The sequence below is a fragment of the Talpa occidentalis genome, unplaced genomic scaffold (genome assembly GCF_014898055.3).
Source record: "Talpa occidentalis isolate TD23 unplaced genomic scaffold, MPIMG_talOcc4v2.1 talOcc4.9, whole genome shotgun sequence".
Taxonomy (NCBI): Eukaryota; Metazoa; Chordata; class Mammalia; order Eulipotyphla; family Talpidae; genus Talpa; species Talpa occidentalis.
This window is the reverse complement of record NW_023605305.1, coordinates 34,755,586-34,773,337: the sequence shown is the minus strand read 5'-3', so window position 1 is coordinate 34,773,337 and position 17,752 is coordinate 34,755,586. Positions and strand designations below refer to the sequence as shown.

The 17,752-nt window shown below is 41.5% G+C and overlaps 1 protein-coding gene across 4 annotated transcripts in view; it reads right to left on the bottom strand.

The window, feature by feature from the left end:
* The window catches only part of UBTD2 (ubiquitin domain containing 2), a 62,808-nt gene extending 46,474 nt beyond the window's left edge, over positions 1-16,334 (bottom strand). Inside the window, exon 1 of one of the 4 annotated variants that reach the window (XM_054691301.1) lies at positions 16,301-16,334. Coding sequence is in view for 1 of the 4 variants with exons in the window: in XM_037501137.2 (XP_037357034.1) it covers positions 15,820-15,889 (70 nt within the window). In the remaining 3 variants the exon portion in view is untranslated. Of the gene's footprint in view, positions 1-6,100; positions 6,464-15,320; positions 15,561-15,819; positions 15,970-16,300 lie in introns of those variants that run through there. The other 3 variants (XM_037501137.2, XM_054691300.1, XM_054691299.1) reach the window with 3 other exon arrangements.
* Between the last annotated feature and the right edge of the window lie 1,418 nt (positions 16,335-17,752).

The window sequence follows — 17,752 nt, the reverse complement described above, 5'->3', positions numbered from 1 at the left end:
AAATAAATAAATAAATAAATAAAATCTTTTTTTAAAAAGAAGTACTTTTGGGTCTTAGAAGTTTGATGATGTTTTTGTGGCCAGAACAGACTACAGGAACTTGTGCTTATATCAATTATGCTATGGTACAATTGGTTCCATTACATGTTTTGCTTCAAGTTGCAGTTTCTAAGAAGCTATCGATGACTCTAAGTGAGGACTAACTGTACAAGGAATACAGAAAAGAAACTGGACGTAAGCCTGGACCTCACAGAGCTTACAATACTGTGAGGGGAAGGCAGGAAATAAATAATTAAACAAATAATTCCTAAAAGCAATTAAAAAAAAATGTGGGAGGCCACATGCTAGTCTTAAGAATTGTAATAAAAAGCACCACACAGCAAATATTTACATTCCAATTAGAGGGAATATGGCAAAGGCCCTGACATGGGAAGAAGCTAGAAGTCTCACTAGATGCAAACACGTTCCCTTGATATGCTTTCTGTTTCATCTCAATCTAGCCCATTCTTCATAAATACCATCAGACTTTAGCAAACTTGGCAGACATCAAACCTCACCACCTACCAGGTCTTTCTTAGCATCTGATTCAGGTTCCTCCTTCATATGTCTCAGTTAAAACTTTCAAACACAAGGTCTCATTCATCAATTCCTTTTCCATGAAGCACCTCCTCTCTGAACCTCCAAAGGTTAAACCAAATACAAGTCAGCCCCAATTGTAGGTAAACAGCTGGGATATTTCATGGGTAAGAGAGAAAGAAGAAAAGTGAAGCCATGGCAGAGCAGAAAGAAGAGTGAGTGTCACAGTACATTTCCAGCTTCTAATGGGCTGCAGAGGTAAAGTTCACATCTTAAATAATGGAACACCCTCACTTAGAGAGTACATTATGAAGCTGAAAGTTGCTCTGGAAGAGAAAGGGCCACCTGAGAGCTTGTTCTCATCAATTCCTGGCAAATAAAAGTCAATCAATTGGGGGGAATAAACAAACTTTCAGATCTATAATCAGATCTGCAACCAGATTGCAGGTAGTAGTTCTGCCACAAAAGTCACCACCTTCTCCAACCAGTCCCTAGTTTCAATATTTTATCTTCTTTCTTTGCTCTTAGTTTCATTAGCCTTAAGATTAACAAGAGTAGCATTTGTTTCTCTAAATTGTGTAAACTTCTAAATATAGTGCAATAGTACTATTTCAGTAGTTCCATGAAACTCCCAATATCTAGTACAATGCCCAGCACAGTACACAAGACTCTTACCCTGAGAGATAAAAAATGGAAATTATGTGCTATGTAAAAATGTTTCCTAGAATGGAGTCACGTGAATTTTAAAACCGGTTCCAAAGAACTCAAGGGAATAAAACAAACATCTGTTTCAGAGTCCACAAACATAACTCAAATTATTTTGTGAAATTTGTTTTTTGCTATTTTAAGAACCATAAACAAAAAGCACCACACATCAAATGTTAAATTCTAAACATAAAGATCAACAAGAAACATTGCTTGGGCCTCCCCGGTGGCGCAGCGGTTGAGCGCTGGGTTGCGAAGCTGCGCGCGGCCTCTGCGGCGCCGGTTCGATCCCTGGCTGCTCCCCGGCCACCAGAGGAGGGTCCCACATGGCGCGCAGACCTCTCCTGCCGCCCGCTGCTCCCCTCAGCAGTGTGCTTCGGTCCTTCTGCCTGCTCTGCTCCCCGCTCTGGCTCTGGTGAATTCTCTCGCCCTCCCGCGCTTCTGACTGTACCCAGTGCATGTATAAACAAAACAAACAAACAAACCAGCAAACAAATAAATAAAGCATGCCTCTATTAAAAAAAAAAAAAAAAAAAGAAACATTGCTTGCTTATGCTACTGGGTCAAAGTGACCATGGAGACATCAGAATGAAGCTTTTCTTGTCATCTCTATGCACATATGACTCAGAAATTGTTGTAAATTGTCACTGATTGGGAAAATCACAGCTGTGCATGGTTCCCTCTGTTAATACACGCATACTCACGTCCACGCATGTCAACACCATAGTAACAAGCACACTAGGACAGTAAACGGATACAGATATGGGAGCTCCACAGAGTCATAGCAAGCGCAGATGCCTCTGCTCATACACACTCTCATCATCAAAAAGCAACTGAACAAGTTAGTGAAAAAATGTTATAAGACATAATACTGCATGCCAATGTTAGTGTTTAAGTTATGAGTATACTTGATAGCACTGGTGATTCAAACTTTAAAAAAAAAATCTATAGAACTTTAAGAGGAAATCATAATTTTTTATTTTTTGATGAATCTGAACTTTGACTCTTAAAATCAAAAGGAAACCAAGTGCTGTGACTGATATGTTAGTGTTTAATGAAAGATAATACGCTAAAAAAATTCAACCCTTGGGCGTCCCCAGTGGCGCAATGGAGAGCTCTGGACTGCAAAGCTGCCCGCAGCCTCTGCGGTGCCGGTTCAATCACCGGCCACTGGCGAGGATCCCACATGGGATCCACAGACCTCTCCTGCCGTGCTCACCTCTCCCCTCAGCAGTGTATTTCGTCAGTCTGTCTGTTTTGCTCCCCGCTCTGGCTCTGGTGAATTCGCTCACCCTCCCGCGCTTCTGACTGTACCCAGTGCTTGTATAAATAAATAAATAAATCTTAAAAAAAAATTAAACCCTTAAAAAAAGTTTAAATTTATTGATCTCATTCAACATGCTCATTTATAGGTGAGAAAAAATTAAATCAGGAAGTGACTTATTTAAGGCCATAGATAAAGGGAGACAGGTGGAACTAAAATTTAATGGCTCTGGATCCTAGATGTTTTCTTTTTTCTTTTGAAGATTGATTTATTTATGCATACAAGAGCTGGGGTACAAGCCACAGATGCGGGGAAGGGGTGGTGAGAGGATTCACCAGAGACAGAATGGATCTACTGAAATACACTGCTAAGGGGAACAGCAAGCAAGAGAGGAGAGGTCTGCTGCGCCATATGGGTAGCTCCCTGGCCAGGGATAGAACTTGTGCTGCAATGGCTGCAGACAGCTTCACAGTTGCATCTTAGCCCTTTGCGCCACCAGGGAGGCCCTTGTAGTACATGTTTTCAATACACTCTAAGTCCTATTTAGCAAGGTTCATGTTCTAAAATGAAGTAAGGCTTCTAAGAATATTACTGTCTACCCAATACCATTATAAAGTTGAAAATGTGTTTCATACAATTGTTCACTGAGCCTAAAGAATTGTGAGAGAACTGAAGTTTTGTCTCAATAGAGCTTATATTCTGAGAAGATATGTACAAAAAATAACCATAATAGAAAATTATTTAAACAGAAGAAGGGGATATAGGTCAAAGAGTACTTTTAGTTATAAGAAGGTAAGTTTTGAGGATCTACTTACAGCATGGTGGGTGACTACATGTAAGAATATGTAGTGTACACTTCAAAGTTGCTGAAAGTGGTTTCTCCTTCTCAGACTACACAATAAGAGTTAACTATATGAGGAGACAGATGTGTTAATAATCTTGATTTTGGTAGCAGTTCCACAATGTATATGTATACCAAATCATAATGTGTACACTTAAATATATTTGTCAATTATTTCTCAAGAAAGCTGGAGGAGAAGGGTTAAGGGGAATAAGTACTGTAAGAATAGTACAGTGGAAGTTTAGAGGGTGGCAGGATTATTTTCTGGATGGAAAATGAAAACAAGATTCAAATTTTTTCAGTTAGGAAAGATTATACCAGTACTGGCACATAGAGGAAAAGAAATGGAAAGAATTTCAGTTTTGGATCCACTATAGCCTAGGAAATAAAGAATCTTATTTTGTTAGAATTAGACTTGATTTCTATGTTTTAAAAAATCCAGAGGCTAAAGAAATACACTAAGTGAATATATAGGGAAACAATCTCACAAACGCAGAATGTGGTACATTGTACAAGACTCTCCAGTCAACATCATAGGGAAGAAAAGGGGGAGGGTTGTTTCAGGTTGAAAAGATTTAACTGGCAAGCAAATGCAATGTCTATATGCTGACTAGATTCTGTCTTGCAAAATAAATAAATAAATAAATAATGCTAAGACATTTTTGAGACAATTGGGGAATTCTGAAATACACTGCTGAGGGGAGCAGCAAGCAAGAGAGGAGAGATGATAAGACATTTTTGAGACAACTGGGGAATTCTCATTATGAATTAGATCTCAGAGGGAATTAGGAAGTAATAGTAATATTTTAGGAGTGATAAGGATTGTTAGTCTTAGGATTTCTGTTATGTAGAAATACCTTTATTTTTTAGAGATGTATGCTGAAGAATCATAATGTCCAAACTCACTTTCAAAGACTTAAACAAATAAAATAAATTATAATTATAATTTGTTTTTAATCTAAACGATGGGTATTCAAGAGTTTGTTGTATTAGAGTCTTTCAACTTTCCAGTATGTTTGAAAATTGTTAACGATAATCTAATTCATTCTCTTCTTAAGACAAAGGGGAAAAGTGAGTCCAAAGTATTACAGTTAATGCAGGCCTTTTCTCAATAGAGATTAATCTGCCAATCTTACCCCAACCTCTCTTCCTATGCCAGAAAATTGGGACTTAAGAAAGAGACTGAGCTGGGAAAGCACACATACATGCATGCAGAAAAGTCAGCACATTTCTTATGCTTAATATGTGACACTGTCACTAAAATTACAAAAGAATAAAAATCTGTTAAAGATTGTAACAAAGGGGGTGGGGGAAGCAAATATTGTTTAAAAATGAACAATGATGTAAAAAAATAAAATAAATAGAAAAAAAATTAAAAGAAAAAGGAAAAAAAAAGATTGTAACAATGGAGTACCTCAAATTTTGTATAAAAAACCTGAGAACGCAGCATTAAGTGGGAATTAGTTTGTTAGATGCACAAAAAACAAAAATAATTTTTTAATCACTTAACTATTATTATTTACAGTAAAGTCTCACAACATGGTCTATTGATTATGGCACTTAAGTCTTCCAAAATGTGACAACATGCCTTAACTTCACATTTTACCTATCCCTTCCACAAGTTTCTTGTCAGACCCCTAAAATGCCATGTTTTTTCATATTTCTACACAAGTAATTTCTTTGCAAACAGAATGTTTTTTCTAACGTTTATCTACTCCTCCAATACCAACTTCCACCACCTCTTCAGTGAAGCTTTCTGACCCCATTCCCCCCTACTCCTTGAACGCCATTAATATTTTTTTATTATTGTAGAGACTTTTTAAAACTTTACCTAATTAACTAAATGTTTTCCTGTAAGACCATAAGTTAGAGCAGGTCTTATTGTATCTCTACTGATAGCTAGCTTTAAGGGTGTTAGAATAATGAAAACTGGCTATTTCTAAGTCTCAGGAAGAAACCTCTTAATTCACCGAAAAAACAAAGTGTTTGCCCTGAGTTGAAGGTATAGTTTAGCATAAAGCAGATTCACACTGAATGACTTGGACCCTGACTCTGCCCCTTGATACTCTTGTCAAATAACCTACAAGCATGGAAACTAGCTGAACTGAAACAAAGCAGCAGCCTGATCCTACTTATACTTACGATCCAATTAAAGCAAATTCCAAAAATTTATCTGAAGGGTTCCCTGCGGTGAGGGTAAGAACTTAATCAGAAAATCCCCAAAGTCGGGCCTCCCCTGGTGGCGCAGTGTTGAGCGCTGGGCTGCGAGGCTGCCCGCAGCCTCTGCAGCGCTGATTTGTTCCTGGCCACCGGCGAGGGTCCCACAAAAAAAATAAATAAATAAAATAAAATCCCCAAAGTCACTAATTCATTACTATGTCAAGATTTGAGTAAATATATATCATTAAGACCTCACACTCAAGTGAAATTCACTTAAAGGATTATGACACAAATATTTTTTTCTTAGGCATCTAATTGCAACAGAAATTTCATTTCTGAAAATAGCTCTTATGAAAACTTCTAAAAGTTCTGTTGCAAACATGCAATAATATGGCATTAAAACACCCAATGTATACGTAGCAATATATAACCTCTCAACTCAATACACGGAATATACTGATTCTTGCTGACTGCAAGTCAAAAGAGCTGATGCAAGACGAATGAATACATGCTGATTGTTCTTGGCCAAAACACATGCATCTTTAAGTACATACGCGTTAGTAAAGTCTCAACCTATGGTCCTTGAACTACCAGTGAATCATGAGGAGCTTGCTGGTGGCCTAGTACTGCCCGATAAGCAGAAGCAGAAAGCTGAGTAGGGATGGTGAGGGGCGGCGGGAGAATCAGATGCAGTGGTCCACCAAATGTAGATAACCATTCAGGTGGTCTGCAGTAAGGAAAAATGAGAGAATCACTAAATCAGCAAATTGATCATTGTGCCCAATTAATATGATCATGTTGCTTACCAAAAATCAACCTAATGTTTTCTTGCAATGAGAAGAATGTGTTTTGGTCAAAAGTCACAGGAGGTAGAACTAATTCATTAACTTAAAGGCAAAAGGTCATTATTACAGGGATTAACACTCAATAATCATTGCTATTGTAAGACTCACCTACATGTAATCTGACCAGTAAGGTGCTGCCAATGCTTTGCATTTATAGTAAGAAAATCAGACTTAAAAATAAAATCCATTTTTAAAATTTTTCCAAAAGAAAGAGGTGTTATAGGACTATAAAAAAGGTATGAAGATTCGTATCATTTCTAATATCTTGAAGTTTCTGTCCATAGTATATAGTGCTAATAACTGACCTTAAATGAATTAAAATTAGAGATGAAAAAGTGGGCATCATTTAATATCCACAGAGAGACTCTTTAAAACCACCTTTCCATTCGCTCTAAGGGAAAACACACAAACACACACACACACCCCTTTCTAACATAAATTTCAAGATCATCTTAACTAGGAAAAAATTCAGCACCTTTTTTTGGTAGAAAACTGGAAATGAAGTGAGACTAATCCCGGGAAAGGTAGTTCATTAGGTAGGAGCTATATCTCTTCCCAAAGAGGATTCAACTTTCCCCATATCCCAGTATTTTCCAATTGTGGTTTCCCTGACCTAAATTTAGTTCCCATACCTGCCCACCCAGTGTAACCCTGTATTTCCTACCTACACTTCTGGCTGCCTACTTCCCTACTGGTCCTCTCCTCACAATTCTACTCCTCCTGGTAAAATCAGCCACTCTCTGCTTTACATCAAGCAAATGCATTCTGTTTCACAGTATGTCTCTCTCCAATTGGTATAAAATTTTATTCAACACTTTCATAGAACCCCAGAGCTCACCAACCCAGAAAGCATTAAGGATTCTTACTTCCACAATTACACTAGAGAGAAAAGGAAGGGACCAAACCCTTAGCGTTCCTCATGCTCAATCCCACTTCATTTTTTATCATAGGTGCAGCCTGAAGAATAGAATGACAAGAAAATTCAATAAATAACTTAATTAGATGATGTGTAGAAGTAATATATGGAACACTGAAAATACTAACAGCTATGCATGGTCCTCTTCAGAAAATAACTGATGTATTGTAGAGAATGTGTTTGTTCTGAATACCAACCTCAAAAAAGCTGTTGGTGTAGTCTGAGGGTGGATCCTCAAAATGTCTATCTTGTATGAGGCTATGAGTAACAACTACAGCTAGATTATCTACAAACACTAAACTAGACTACAGTCAATGAACCAAATTACTTTCTGAAATTGCAATTGGTCTGTTCAAATATAATCAAAAACTGTCCCTTTCATAAACCGTTTTCCAATAATTCAAGATCCTATAATGCTAAAGGCCTACTGTGGTCAGGCTCAATGTAACTGGAGATTACTTTTCATTTTTTTACCTTTTGGGAAATTTTCATGACCATTTATTTTTTTAATTGAGTTGAAATGGCTTGTAACTCTATGTAAGTTTCAGGTGTACTTAAACACCTAATTTGACAACTTAAACCTTACCCGACACAATCCTTAGTACTGTCCTCCTCTTTTCGCTTTTATATAGCAGTTTTTATACCTTCAGTTCACCTTCCCCAACTGACTCCAAAATGCACAGTCAAGTTCTGTATCTAAACTTCTGTACTCTCAATGATGTCTCAATCTAAAAATTTTGTTAAGTACACTTTAACATACTGAAAGGTGAACCATGGCTTTCCCCAGATAGCTCTTTCTTATTCCCTAAAAAACCTGTCAAACCACCTCAATACTCCTGGTTTTAATTTCCTATCTCTTTTATATCCTTCTATCCAAAAAAATCAGAAACACACATACCCCACCCCCCACAAAAGATCTAATCTCTTCACACTGTAAGTATTCCTATACCAGTGCTTCTCAAACTTTAATATGCCCAGGAATCACTTGAAAAACTCATTAAAATGCAGATTCTAATTCAACAGGTCTGGGGGCACTGAGATTTGGATTTCATCATCCTCCCAGGCAATGCCAGTGCTCCTGATCGAGGAACCATACTTTGAGCAGCAAAATGTTTTAACTGTAAATTCCTTCCAATTCAGAGATTTATCCCCACTCCCTTGGTAATCCTTGTAACTGATACACAATAGTGGGTCAACAAATATTTACTGAATGAATACAGAGCAGTCACCATACACTGCAGTCTCTCTTCAACAGATGAAGAGCCCCTCTCCTCAAGAGTCCACGATGGTATTCTATTCCCTCCCTTCTAGTCACCACCATTTCCTGTCACACACTCCGATGCAACCAAGGCAGTCACCTCACCACCCATCGCCCAATGCATACATTTACAACAACTTTGAAGCCTTCATTAATAACCATTCCAGTGTGTTCTTTCTATCAATCTATGGAGAAGAAGTCTTTAAAATCCAGCATATCCTGATCATTTTTAAAGAGCCTTCTCTGACCCACCCTATCCTGCTGACATCACTTTGCTTTCCTTTAATCTCAGCACTGGCAGCTTATGCTATGGTATTACTTTCTGCTTAGACAGCATTTTATAGTTGTTTCATGTGTGCCTGTTATCATTTGCTTTCCTTATGAAGGACTTTAAAATAAGATGATTCCTTTTTGGGGACCACAGCAATAAAATAATACTGGGTATATTGTGGGCACAGCCAATGCTTATTGATTGTTAAGTGTTTCCCCAGAAAATACAAATTCATCTCTTGATTAAGAAGTTTAAGAATGGGGCCTCCCTGGTGGCACAAGGGGTTAAGCACCGCACCATGAAGCAATCCGCAGCCTCTGCAGCACGAGTTCGATCCCCTCTGGCCAGGGAGCAACCACATGGTGCAGCAGACCTCTTCTGACTCAACTGCTGCTCCCCTCAGCAGTATATTTCAGTCATTCTGCCTATTTTGTTTCTCACTCTGTCTCTGGTGAATCCTCTCACCCCCCTCATCTCTGGCCTGTACCCCAGCTCTTGTATGCATAAATAAATAAATCTTTAAAAAAAAAGTTTAAGAATGGCACATATCAATAAAAACAAGCAACAACAAATGTTGGCGAGGATGTGGTGAAAAAGGAACACTCCTACATTGCTGGTGGGAGTGCAAACTGGTCCAACCACTATGGAAAGCTGTCTGGAGTTTCCTCAGCCCATGAAAAATGGAGCTACCATATAACTTGGCAATTCCACTCCTAGGGATCTACCCAAAGGACACAAAAACATTGATTCAAAAGACCACCTGTACCCCTATGTTTATTGCAGCACTATTTACAATAGGTAAAACCTGGAAACAACCCAAATGACCAAAAATAGATTACTGGATCAAGGAGATATGGTATATATACACAATAGAATATTATTCGCAATCAAAAAGATAAACTCATGCCATTCGCAGCAACGTGGATGGAGCTAGAAGGAATTAGGTTCAGTGAAATAAGCCAGAAGGAAAAAGAAAAATATCGCATGGTTTCATTTATAGCAGGAATATAGGGGACCCAAATAAGACATGAGTGTAAAAAAACAATAACAATACACAACAAAGCAAAAATGGACAATTATAAATCAGAGACATACTGCAGAGGAGGAGGCAGGAGACGGATTGGGGGAGGAGCACAGGGGACTGAGGTGATGGTGCATGGGAGTCTTGGTGAAGGAAACTCTATGGGGACTATACCTGAGAGGGGGGGGGGAAGCAAATATTGTTTAAAAATGAACAATGATGAAAAAAAAATTTTTAATTAATAAATTAAAAAAAAGAAGATTAAGTGATAGGCCTCCCTGGTGGCGAAGGAATTAAAGTCTCAGTGCAATCAAGCTATCTATCACCAGGCACTGCGGCTTGAGTTCGATCTAACCCACATGGCACAGTAGACCTCTCCTGTCTCACCCTGCTAATCAGTCTTCTTACCAGATCAGAGAAAATAAACTTTAAAATTTTTTATTCTAAAGAAAGTAAATGTTATAAAATTGTATGAATTACTAGTTATAGGTTAAATTTTTTTTCTATCAATCAAGGGCTATATATTTAAAACTGAAACATAGAAAACAAAATTTAAAACTTCTGTGCACCAAATATAACATCAAGAGAGTGAGAAGACATCCTATAGAATAGGTGAAAATATTTGTAAATCATATATGTTAAGCTTAATAGCCAGATATATAAAGAACTCTTTCAAATCAACACCACCACCCAAACAACTCAATTTAAAAAAGAGGATTTAGGGCCTCCCTGGTGTGCAGCGGTAAAGCGCTGGGTTGCGAGGCTGCCCACAGCTTCTGTGGCGCCGGTTCAATCCCGGGCTGCTCCCCGGCCACCGGAGGAGGGTCCCACATGGCGCGCAGATATCTCCTGCCGCCTGCTGCTCCCCTCAGCAGTGTACTGTGGTCCTTCTGCCAGCTCCCCGCTCTGGCTCTGGTGAATTGTCTCACCCTCCCGCGCTTCTGACTGTACCCAGTGCTTGTATAAATAAAATATAAATAAATAAATAAATCTTTAAAAAAAAAGAGGATTTAGACTTTTCTTTCAAGAAGATATAAAAATATCCAACAAGCACATTAAAAGATGCTCAACATTACTGGTCGTTAAAGAAATGCAAACCAAAACTACAATTAGATACCACTTCACACCCATTAGAATGACTATGATTTTTTAAAAGGAAATAACAAGTATTGGTAAAGATGCAGAGAAATCAGAACCCATGTCCACTGTTGGTAGGAACATAAAATGCTAGTCACAACAGGAAAGTTTGGCAGTTAATCTAAAAGGTAAACAGAATTACCATATGACCGAGAAATTCCACTCCTGGGTACATATCTAAAAGAACTGAAAACAGGGATTCCATCAGACAGTTGTACACCAAAATTCATAGCTACATTAACAATAGCCAAGAACTGGAAACAACTCAAATGTCCATCAACCAGATGAATGGATACACAAAATGTGGAGCAGTATATGCATACAATGGAGTATTATTCAGTCATAAAAAGGATAAAGGGCATACAACAGGATGAACATGGAAGACCTTATGCAACCACCAACAAGGCCTCCGCTGTGGCGCAGCGGTTGAGCACTAGGTTGCGAAGCTGCCCGCAGCTTCTGCGGCGCCCGTTCGATCCCCGGCTGCTCCCCAGCCACCGGAGGAGGGTCCCACATGGTGTGCAGACTTCTTCTGCCACCCACTGCTCTCCCCAACAGTGTACTTCAGTCCTTCTGCCTGCTCTGCTCCCAGCTCTGGCTCTGGTGAATTCTCTCACCCTCCTGCGCTTCTGACTGTACCCAGTGCTTGTATAAATAAATAAATAAATCTTAAAAAAAAAAGGAAATAAACCACCAACAAAAGGACAAATATTGTATGATTCTGTTTATATGAAATACCTAGAATAGGCAAATTCATAAAGACAAAAAGCACATTAGAGGTTAGAGTGGTTGGGAGACTTGGGGAGCAGAAAGATATTGTGATTTATAGATCCAGATTTCTATTTAGAGTGATAAAAAATTTGGAAATACAGTGTGATGATGGCTGTCCAACACTGTAAATATAATAAATGTCATTGAATTAGAAATGTTTAAAATGGGGCCTCCCCGGTGGCGCAGCGGTTGAGCGCTGGGTTGCGAAGCTGCCTGCAACCTCTACAGCCGGTTCAATGCCCGGCTGCTCCCCGGCCACCGGAGGAGGGTCCCACATGGCGCGCAGACCTCTCCTGCCGCCCGCTGCTCCCCTCAGCAGTGTACTTCGGTCCTTCTGCCTGCTCTGCTCCCCGCTCTGGCTCTGGTGAATTCTCTCACCCTCCCGCGCTTCTGACTGTACCCAGTGCATGTATAAACCAAACAAACAAACAAATAATAAATAAATAAATAAGACATGCCTCTAGAAAATTAAAAAAAAAAAAAAAAAAAAAAAATTTAAAAAAAAAAAAAAAAGAAATGTTTAAAATGGCAAATTTTATAGGTATTTTATAATTTAAAAAAAGTGAAGCAAAACAGAAATTAACAATCTTTACTATAGCCCTGAGGTCAAGTTCTAATTCTGCCTTGTGTATGTTATGTGATGTTAAGCAAGTTATTAAATTTCTCTGGGCTTCAATCTCTTCATCTATAAAACAGAAATATTATCTACTTTCCAGAGTGGCTGAAGACTAAATGATAGATCATAATCACTGAGCACAGTACCTGTTACATAATAAATACTGGATGTTAGCTTTTTTATTCAAAATTTATTGCTACTCATGAAGTAGGCATCTGCAAGGCTGCTATACATGGATATCAAAAAGAAAAAAAAAAAAAACCCGTGAGAGTCCCTAGACATCCTCTGAAAGAAAGAAATGATGTCCAGCATTTAGAGTCATATTCCTGAAAACCTAGAAACTCGTGATTACTAGAGTCAGTCTTCTCTGGATGACACTGAATATATAAAATAGACACACCCAGAAAGTGAGAACCTCTTTTACTGAAGAGGTGACAAATTAAGATATTTGGGTGCCTTCAATTAATTTACTGACTTCTTCCCCACATTATTTTCAAAAATCACAAGAGATTTAATTTCTTAGCAAATGCCATGGGTTAAGTCTAAAGATCTGATGTGACAATCCCCTCATCACAATGACATCATAAGGTGACAAACCATACATACCAGTACACAAAATGTACTATCTAAAAATGTCAAAACCACTGGAAATTCCAGAAGCTGGAAGCTTACAGAGAATCGTTAAATAATCTTGCCTAACTTTTATAATACACCTGTTTTGATTAAAATTAGGCATTAAAAAATGATCAAAAGTAACTAAAACTCTAAAGCTGAATTTTAGGGAAGGTATGCCAAAGGAAGATACTACAAATGATTCCAAGACAACAGATAACACATATTTTATAATGTGAATTAAGGCCCATATTCTGTCTATTGCAAAAAAAAATTCCCAAAATACCTTCAAAGTAAGGAAATCTTACATACACACAATTATTTGCAAATACCAGAGACTCTGATCCAAAGAGAAACGAAAGATATAACCTCAAATGGTCAAAAAAGTTTTCAAAAAAGTCATTTTTTTACTAAAGCTAGCTGATATTCAGAAAGGGTCAAGTCATTCTAAAATGTGATGTTTGCACAATACTGTGAATATAACTAAATCTGTTATGAGAAGCATCTGAAGATCATATTTCACTTCATGTTGACAAAAGAATTTTTCAGAAGCCATTATGTCCACATTAAAACTACTAACTCCATTGTATGTTTGAAAAGTGAAGGATTTGTTCCAACACCCTTAGGAAAAATAGACTTTCCCTTCCCAGCAAAATCCTACTATAATAAGTGACGATGACTTATCATTTAACCTGAAACACATAAGCTAATTCCTTTAGCCACAATTAACTCTTAAGCATCATGACAATAATGAAGAATAAAGGCTTCCACAATTAAATTCCAGAAATAATCATTTTATCCCACACAGCTCCTTCATTCACCCACATAACATCAGGGTCATGCCTTCTCTCCAGAAGAAATAAAGAGATCTGGTGGTTGCTGTTCCTTTTCTCCTATCTGATCAGGTATAGCACAGCTTAAGATCAAGAGAATTCAGTACTAAAAAGGAACTGATACCATAGTTGTCTAACCAGATACTGCTGGTAATAAATTACCAAAAGCTAACCCTTCATGCTTTTAACAGCCCCCACTTATAATGCCTGGCTGGTCGGAAGTCACATTACCAGGTTTCAATAAATCGGTTCAAATTCATTACTAGAATTTAAAAATGAGTGTGAAGTTTAAATGAAAGTAAACACTACCTGTCACAAGAACTAATATAAACCAGTACCATTCATGATCACTTCAATCAGAGGAAGAATTAATTTGATCCCCAAATCGACCTTAACCCAAGACCATTTTAAAATCACACCTTCTTGAAAAAACACTGGTCTCCCTCATATGTGAAGCATAGAGAAATCAAACAAAAGGTCAAGAAAAAGTCAAAAGTAGCAAGCTGACGGAAGAACTGAGGCAAACAGTAAAGGATGAACACAAGGGAATCGGGTGATGAAGGTTCAGGGTGCTCCCTTGAGCACTATGAGGACTACAGCAATAAAAGGGGAAAAAATTATTAACAAAAGAAAGAAAACGAAGGGGAAAAAATCATGTCCTTTTTTATCTTCCTGCTCTGTTGTCACTCTGGAGCTCATTTTTAACGGGCAATCAAGTAATGAAGCTATGACATGAACTGTAAGGGCAATTTCCTCCAGACACACTTCACTGAGCTCCCAAACTATTTGCCCAACATTGGTTATCCAGGACGCCCATAGATTTTAATGAAATGGCATGGGTAAACATCATGAATTCAGGAAATCCATCAGCCAAAAGTTAGGTTTAACACCGCAGCTCCTATGACAGGACAAACCACTGTTCTAAATATTAATATGTTAAAGTTGTAAGCCCTCCGATGCCCCACCTAGTTCATCAGCTTACACATACATATATGCCCACGTTTTGAGACATCTAACATAAGGCTGGAACTAAACCAACATGTCATCTTTGCTATTCCCAGAAGCTGTTTCTCTAGCTAACACATTCTAACCTCTACACAAGCTGTAGAATGAACGCAGCCAAAGGTGGTTTAAGTGAGGGCAGCTATACTACAACAACGATCAAATGAGTCTCAGCAAACTATTTACAGTAAAGTAGAAGTGCGTCCCGGGTTGGAAAACTTTGAAAGCACTGCTCCTACTTGGGGGAAGTCGGGCTCTTCTGTCTTTGTACTTTCACCCTACACGTTCTCTTGGACGTCAGGACAGGAATCTGACCAGCCCACCCCGAGGACAAACCGGCCCAACACCCTCAGGCTGCAGCAAAAAGCCACGTTAGTCTACCAGGGCAGACCGTTTCCCCACCCCTCGTTAAAATGATGCCTGTGACCACTGGAGACTTTCCCAGCCGAGCTCCAGAAACTTGCAGGTTTAAATGGTCAAATTGGAACCAACCAGGGCAGCTGTCATCTGACTCTCAGGAAAGCTGAGACCAGCCAACTCTGCTGAACAGGGAAGGGTGCGGAGAGATGTGGCGGGGCCCGGCGGAGGGAAGGCATTAGGCTCCCCTCCCCAACCCCCCATCAATTCGCTTTTCTGCAACCCCAGCGCCGCCATCCTGTTCCTGAATAATTAAACGGGCAGGAGAGGGAGAGAGGTAGTGGCCAGAAGGCAGTTTCTGCTCCGAGTTTCCCGAGCCCCGGCGACGGGGTCGAGAGGCCGAGGGCGGCATCCCCCGCGGGCGGAGGACTTTTCCCCGCGCGGGCGAGAGAGGGGGCGACCCGCGGCCGGCGGGGCGGCCGGAAGCGCAGCGCAGGGAGTGACGTGGAGGAGGGGATGACAAAGGGGTGCGGGGCCCCGACCGCGCGGCCCGCGGGCCCGGAGGGGCCGGGACAGGTGGCCGGGCCTGGCAGGAACAATGGGGGGCCGAGGCTGCCCCCTGGCGCTCACCTACCTCCGGTGCCCTCCGAGTTCTCGTTGAGGCTGCCCGAGGAGTCGTGCTGGGCGCCCACACACCCGCCCATGGGGCCCCCGGCGCCTCGTCCGCCACCTCCGGGCGCTAGCGTCCGGGCCCGCCGCCGCCTCAGACTCCTCCGGCGCCGCCGCCGAGCTCCGGACCAGCGCGCTGCTCCGCTCGCCCGCCGCGGCCCAGCCTCCGCCCCCCTCGCCGCTCCACCCACCGCCGAGGCTCGGCCCCTTCCTCCGCGCCCACTTCTACCTCAGCCCCCGGGCCGCCCGCCCGGCAGGCCGGGCCCGCGCGCCGCCCTCGCCTCAGGCTCGGCCCCGCCAAGCCCGGGCTGGCCCATCCCGGGTGGGCCGCAGCGCCCGCCTCGCCCCTCAACGCCCCGCACACCCGCGTCCCGGCGAGGCCCACGCCGGCGCCGCCCGTCCGCCAGGCCCCATCGGCCCCCGCCCCGCGGCGCCGCCCTCCGCACCCGCGGCCTGAGCTCCGTCGGGCCCGCCCGGAACCGCCGGGTGGGCGGGGCCGCGCGAGGCCGCGCTCTGATTGGCTGCGGGAGGGGCCGCGCGCGCGGGGGTGGGGCGCCGAGGCCGGAGAGGAGGGGCGCTCCAGCCGGGGCCGGGGCGGCGCGGCGGGGGCCTTGGGGAGAAGGGGCCGGGGAGGGAGGCGCGGAGGAGGGAGCGGGGGGCGGAGAGAGGAAGAAGAAGGAGCGGGGAAGAAGGGAGAGAGCGCAGGAAAGAGGAGGAAAGTGAGAAAGGAGAAGCGGGAAGGGGCAAAATTGAGTTTCTGGCAGCTCGGGCGCCCCCCCTTTCTCTCGCTCCTGGTAACGGGTCAGGAGGGACGCAGAGAAGTAGTGATGGAGACTCACTCGCGGGCTGGCCCGGGGCGGGCGCCCCAATAACTGGCGGGGACTGCAGGGTCCTAACGGAATGTTAGGACCCAATGTCCCAACACCTTTTGGACTTATGTAGAATTCAGTGGATCGCACCCCGAGTCTGGGCTTCCCCATGCCTGGCTCACCCCCATGCCCCTTAAAATCACTGTGTCCCATTATCAGACGCAGCGGCAGTCGTGGTTGCAAGCTGAACTCAGATTACAGAGGCCAGGCAGCGCTTGCAGCGAGAGATAAACGCTGACCTTAGTTCTGGGGCGAGGGTTGGTTTCATTTTCACAGAACTCAGACACGATGCTACTTCTCTCGAGCCTCCTATTAGGGCTCTTAAACCTTACCCTTTAGAACAGAATATAAATAAAGAAAATACGTTGCTTCTTCTAAACTAGACTTTGGTACATTGACCGCACCCGACATTCTTGGCGGTTGTTATTCCAGTCCAAGCCAAATCGTTAATGGTCCCTTCAGAACTGTGCTCCATGCTAGGATGTGCTCCTTGCCTTAAAATTTTTATGCTGCTTGGGCCTTTCTAAAGCTTATTTCTGCCCGAAGAGCTGTTTTAACTCTGCTCCATTTTTATATCAGACCTTTTTTTAACATCCTGGGTCAGCTTTTACTTAGCATTAAAAACAATTTTTTAAGTGACATACCTAAGAAAAAGACTGCAGTTTGGAATTTGCATTTAAATATATTTTCATACACGGCTGGTGGGAGTGTAAATTGGTTCAATCTTTTTTGCAAAGCAATTTGACAACGCCCATCTAGATCCTTTAAAATGTTCTTAACCTTTGACTTGGGATTATTCCACAGTGGGCATCTAGCTCAAAATAGTCACAATGAAGACAGATTTAGGTTCCTGTGTTTATTTGATAATTAGATAAAAAGTCTTATCTTCAAGCACAGAAATGTGAGAAATGGCATTCTGCTATAAAATTTATACAGGAAAATTAGTGGTGTTCTGGGCAGCGGTATAAACATTCAAAAGAACTTATATACAATTAATGTTTTCATGAGTTTTCAGAGGTTGCTCTGAAA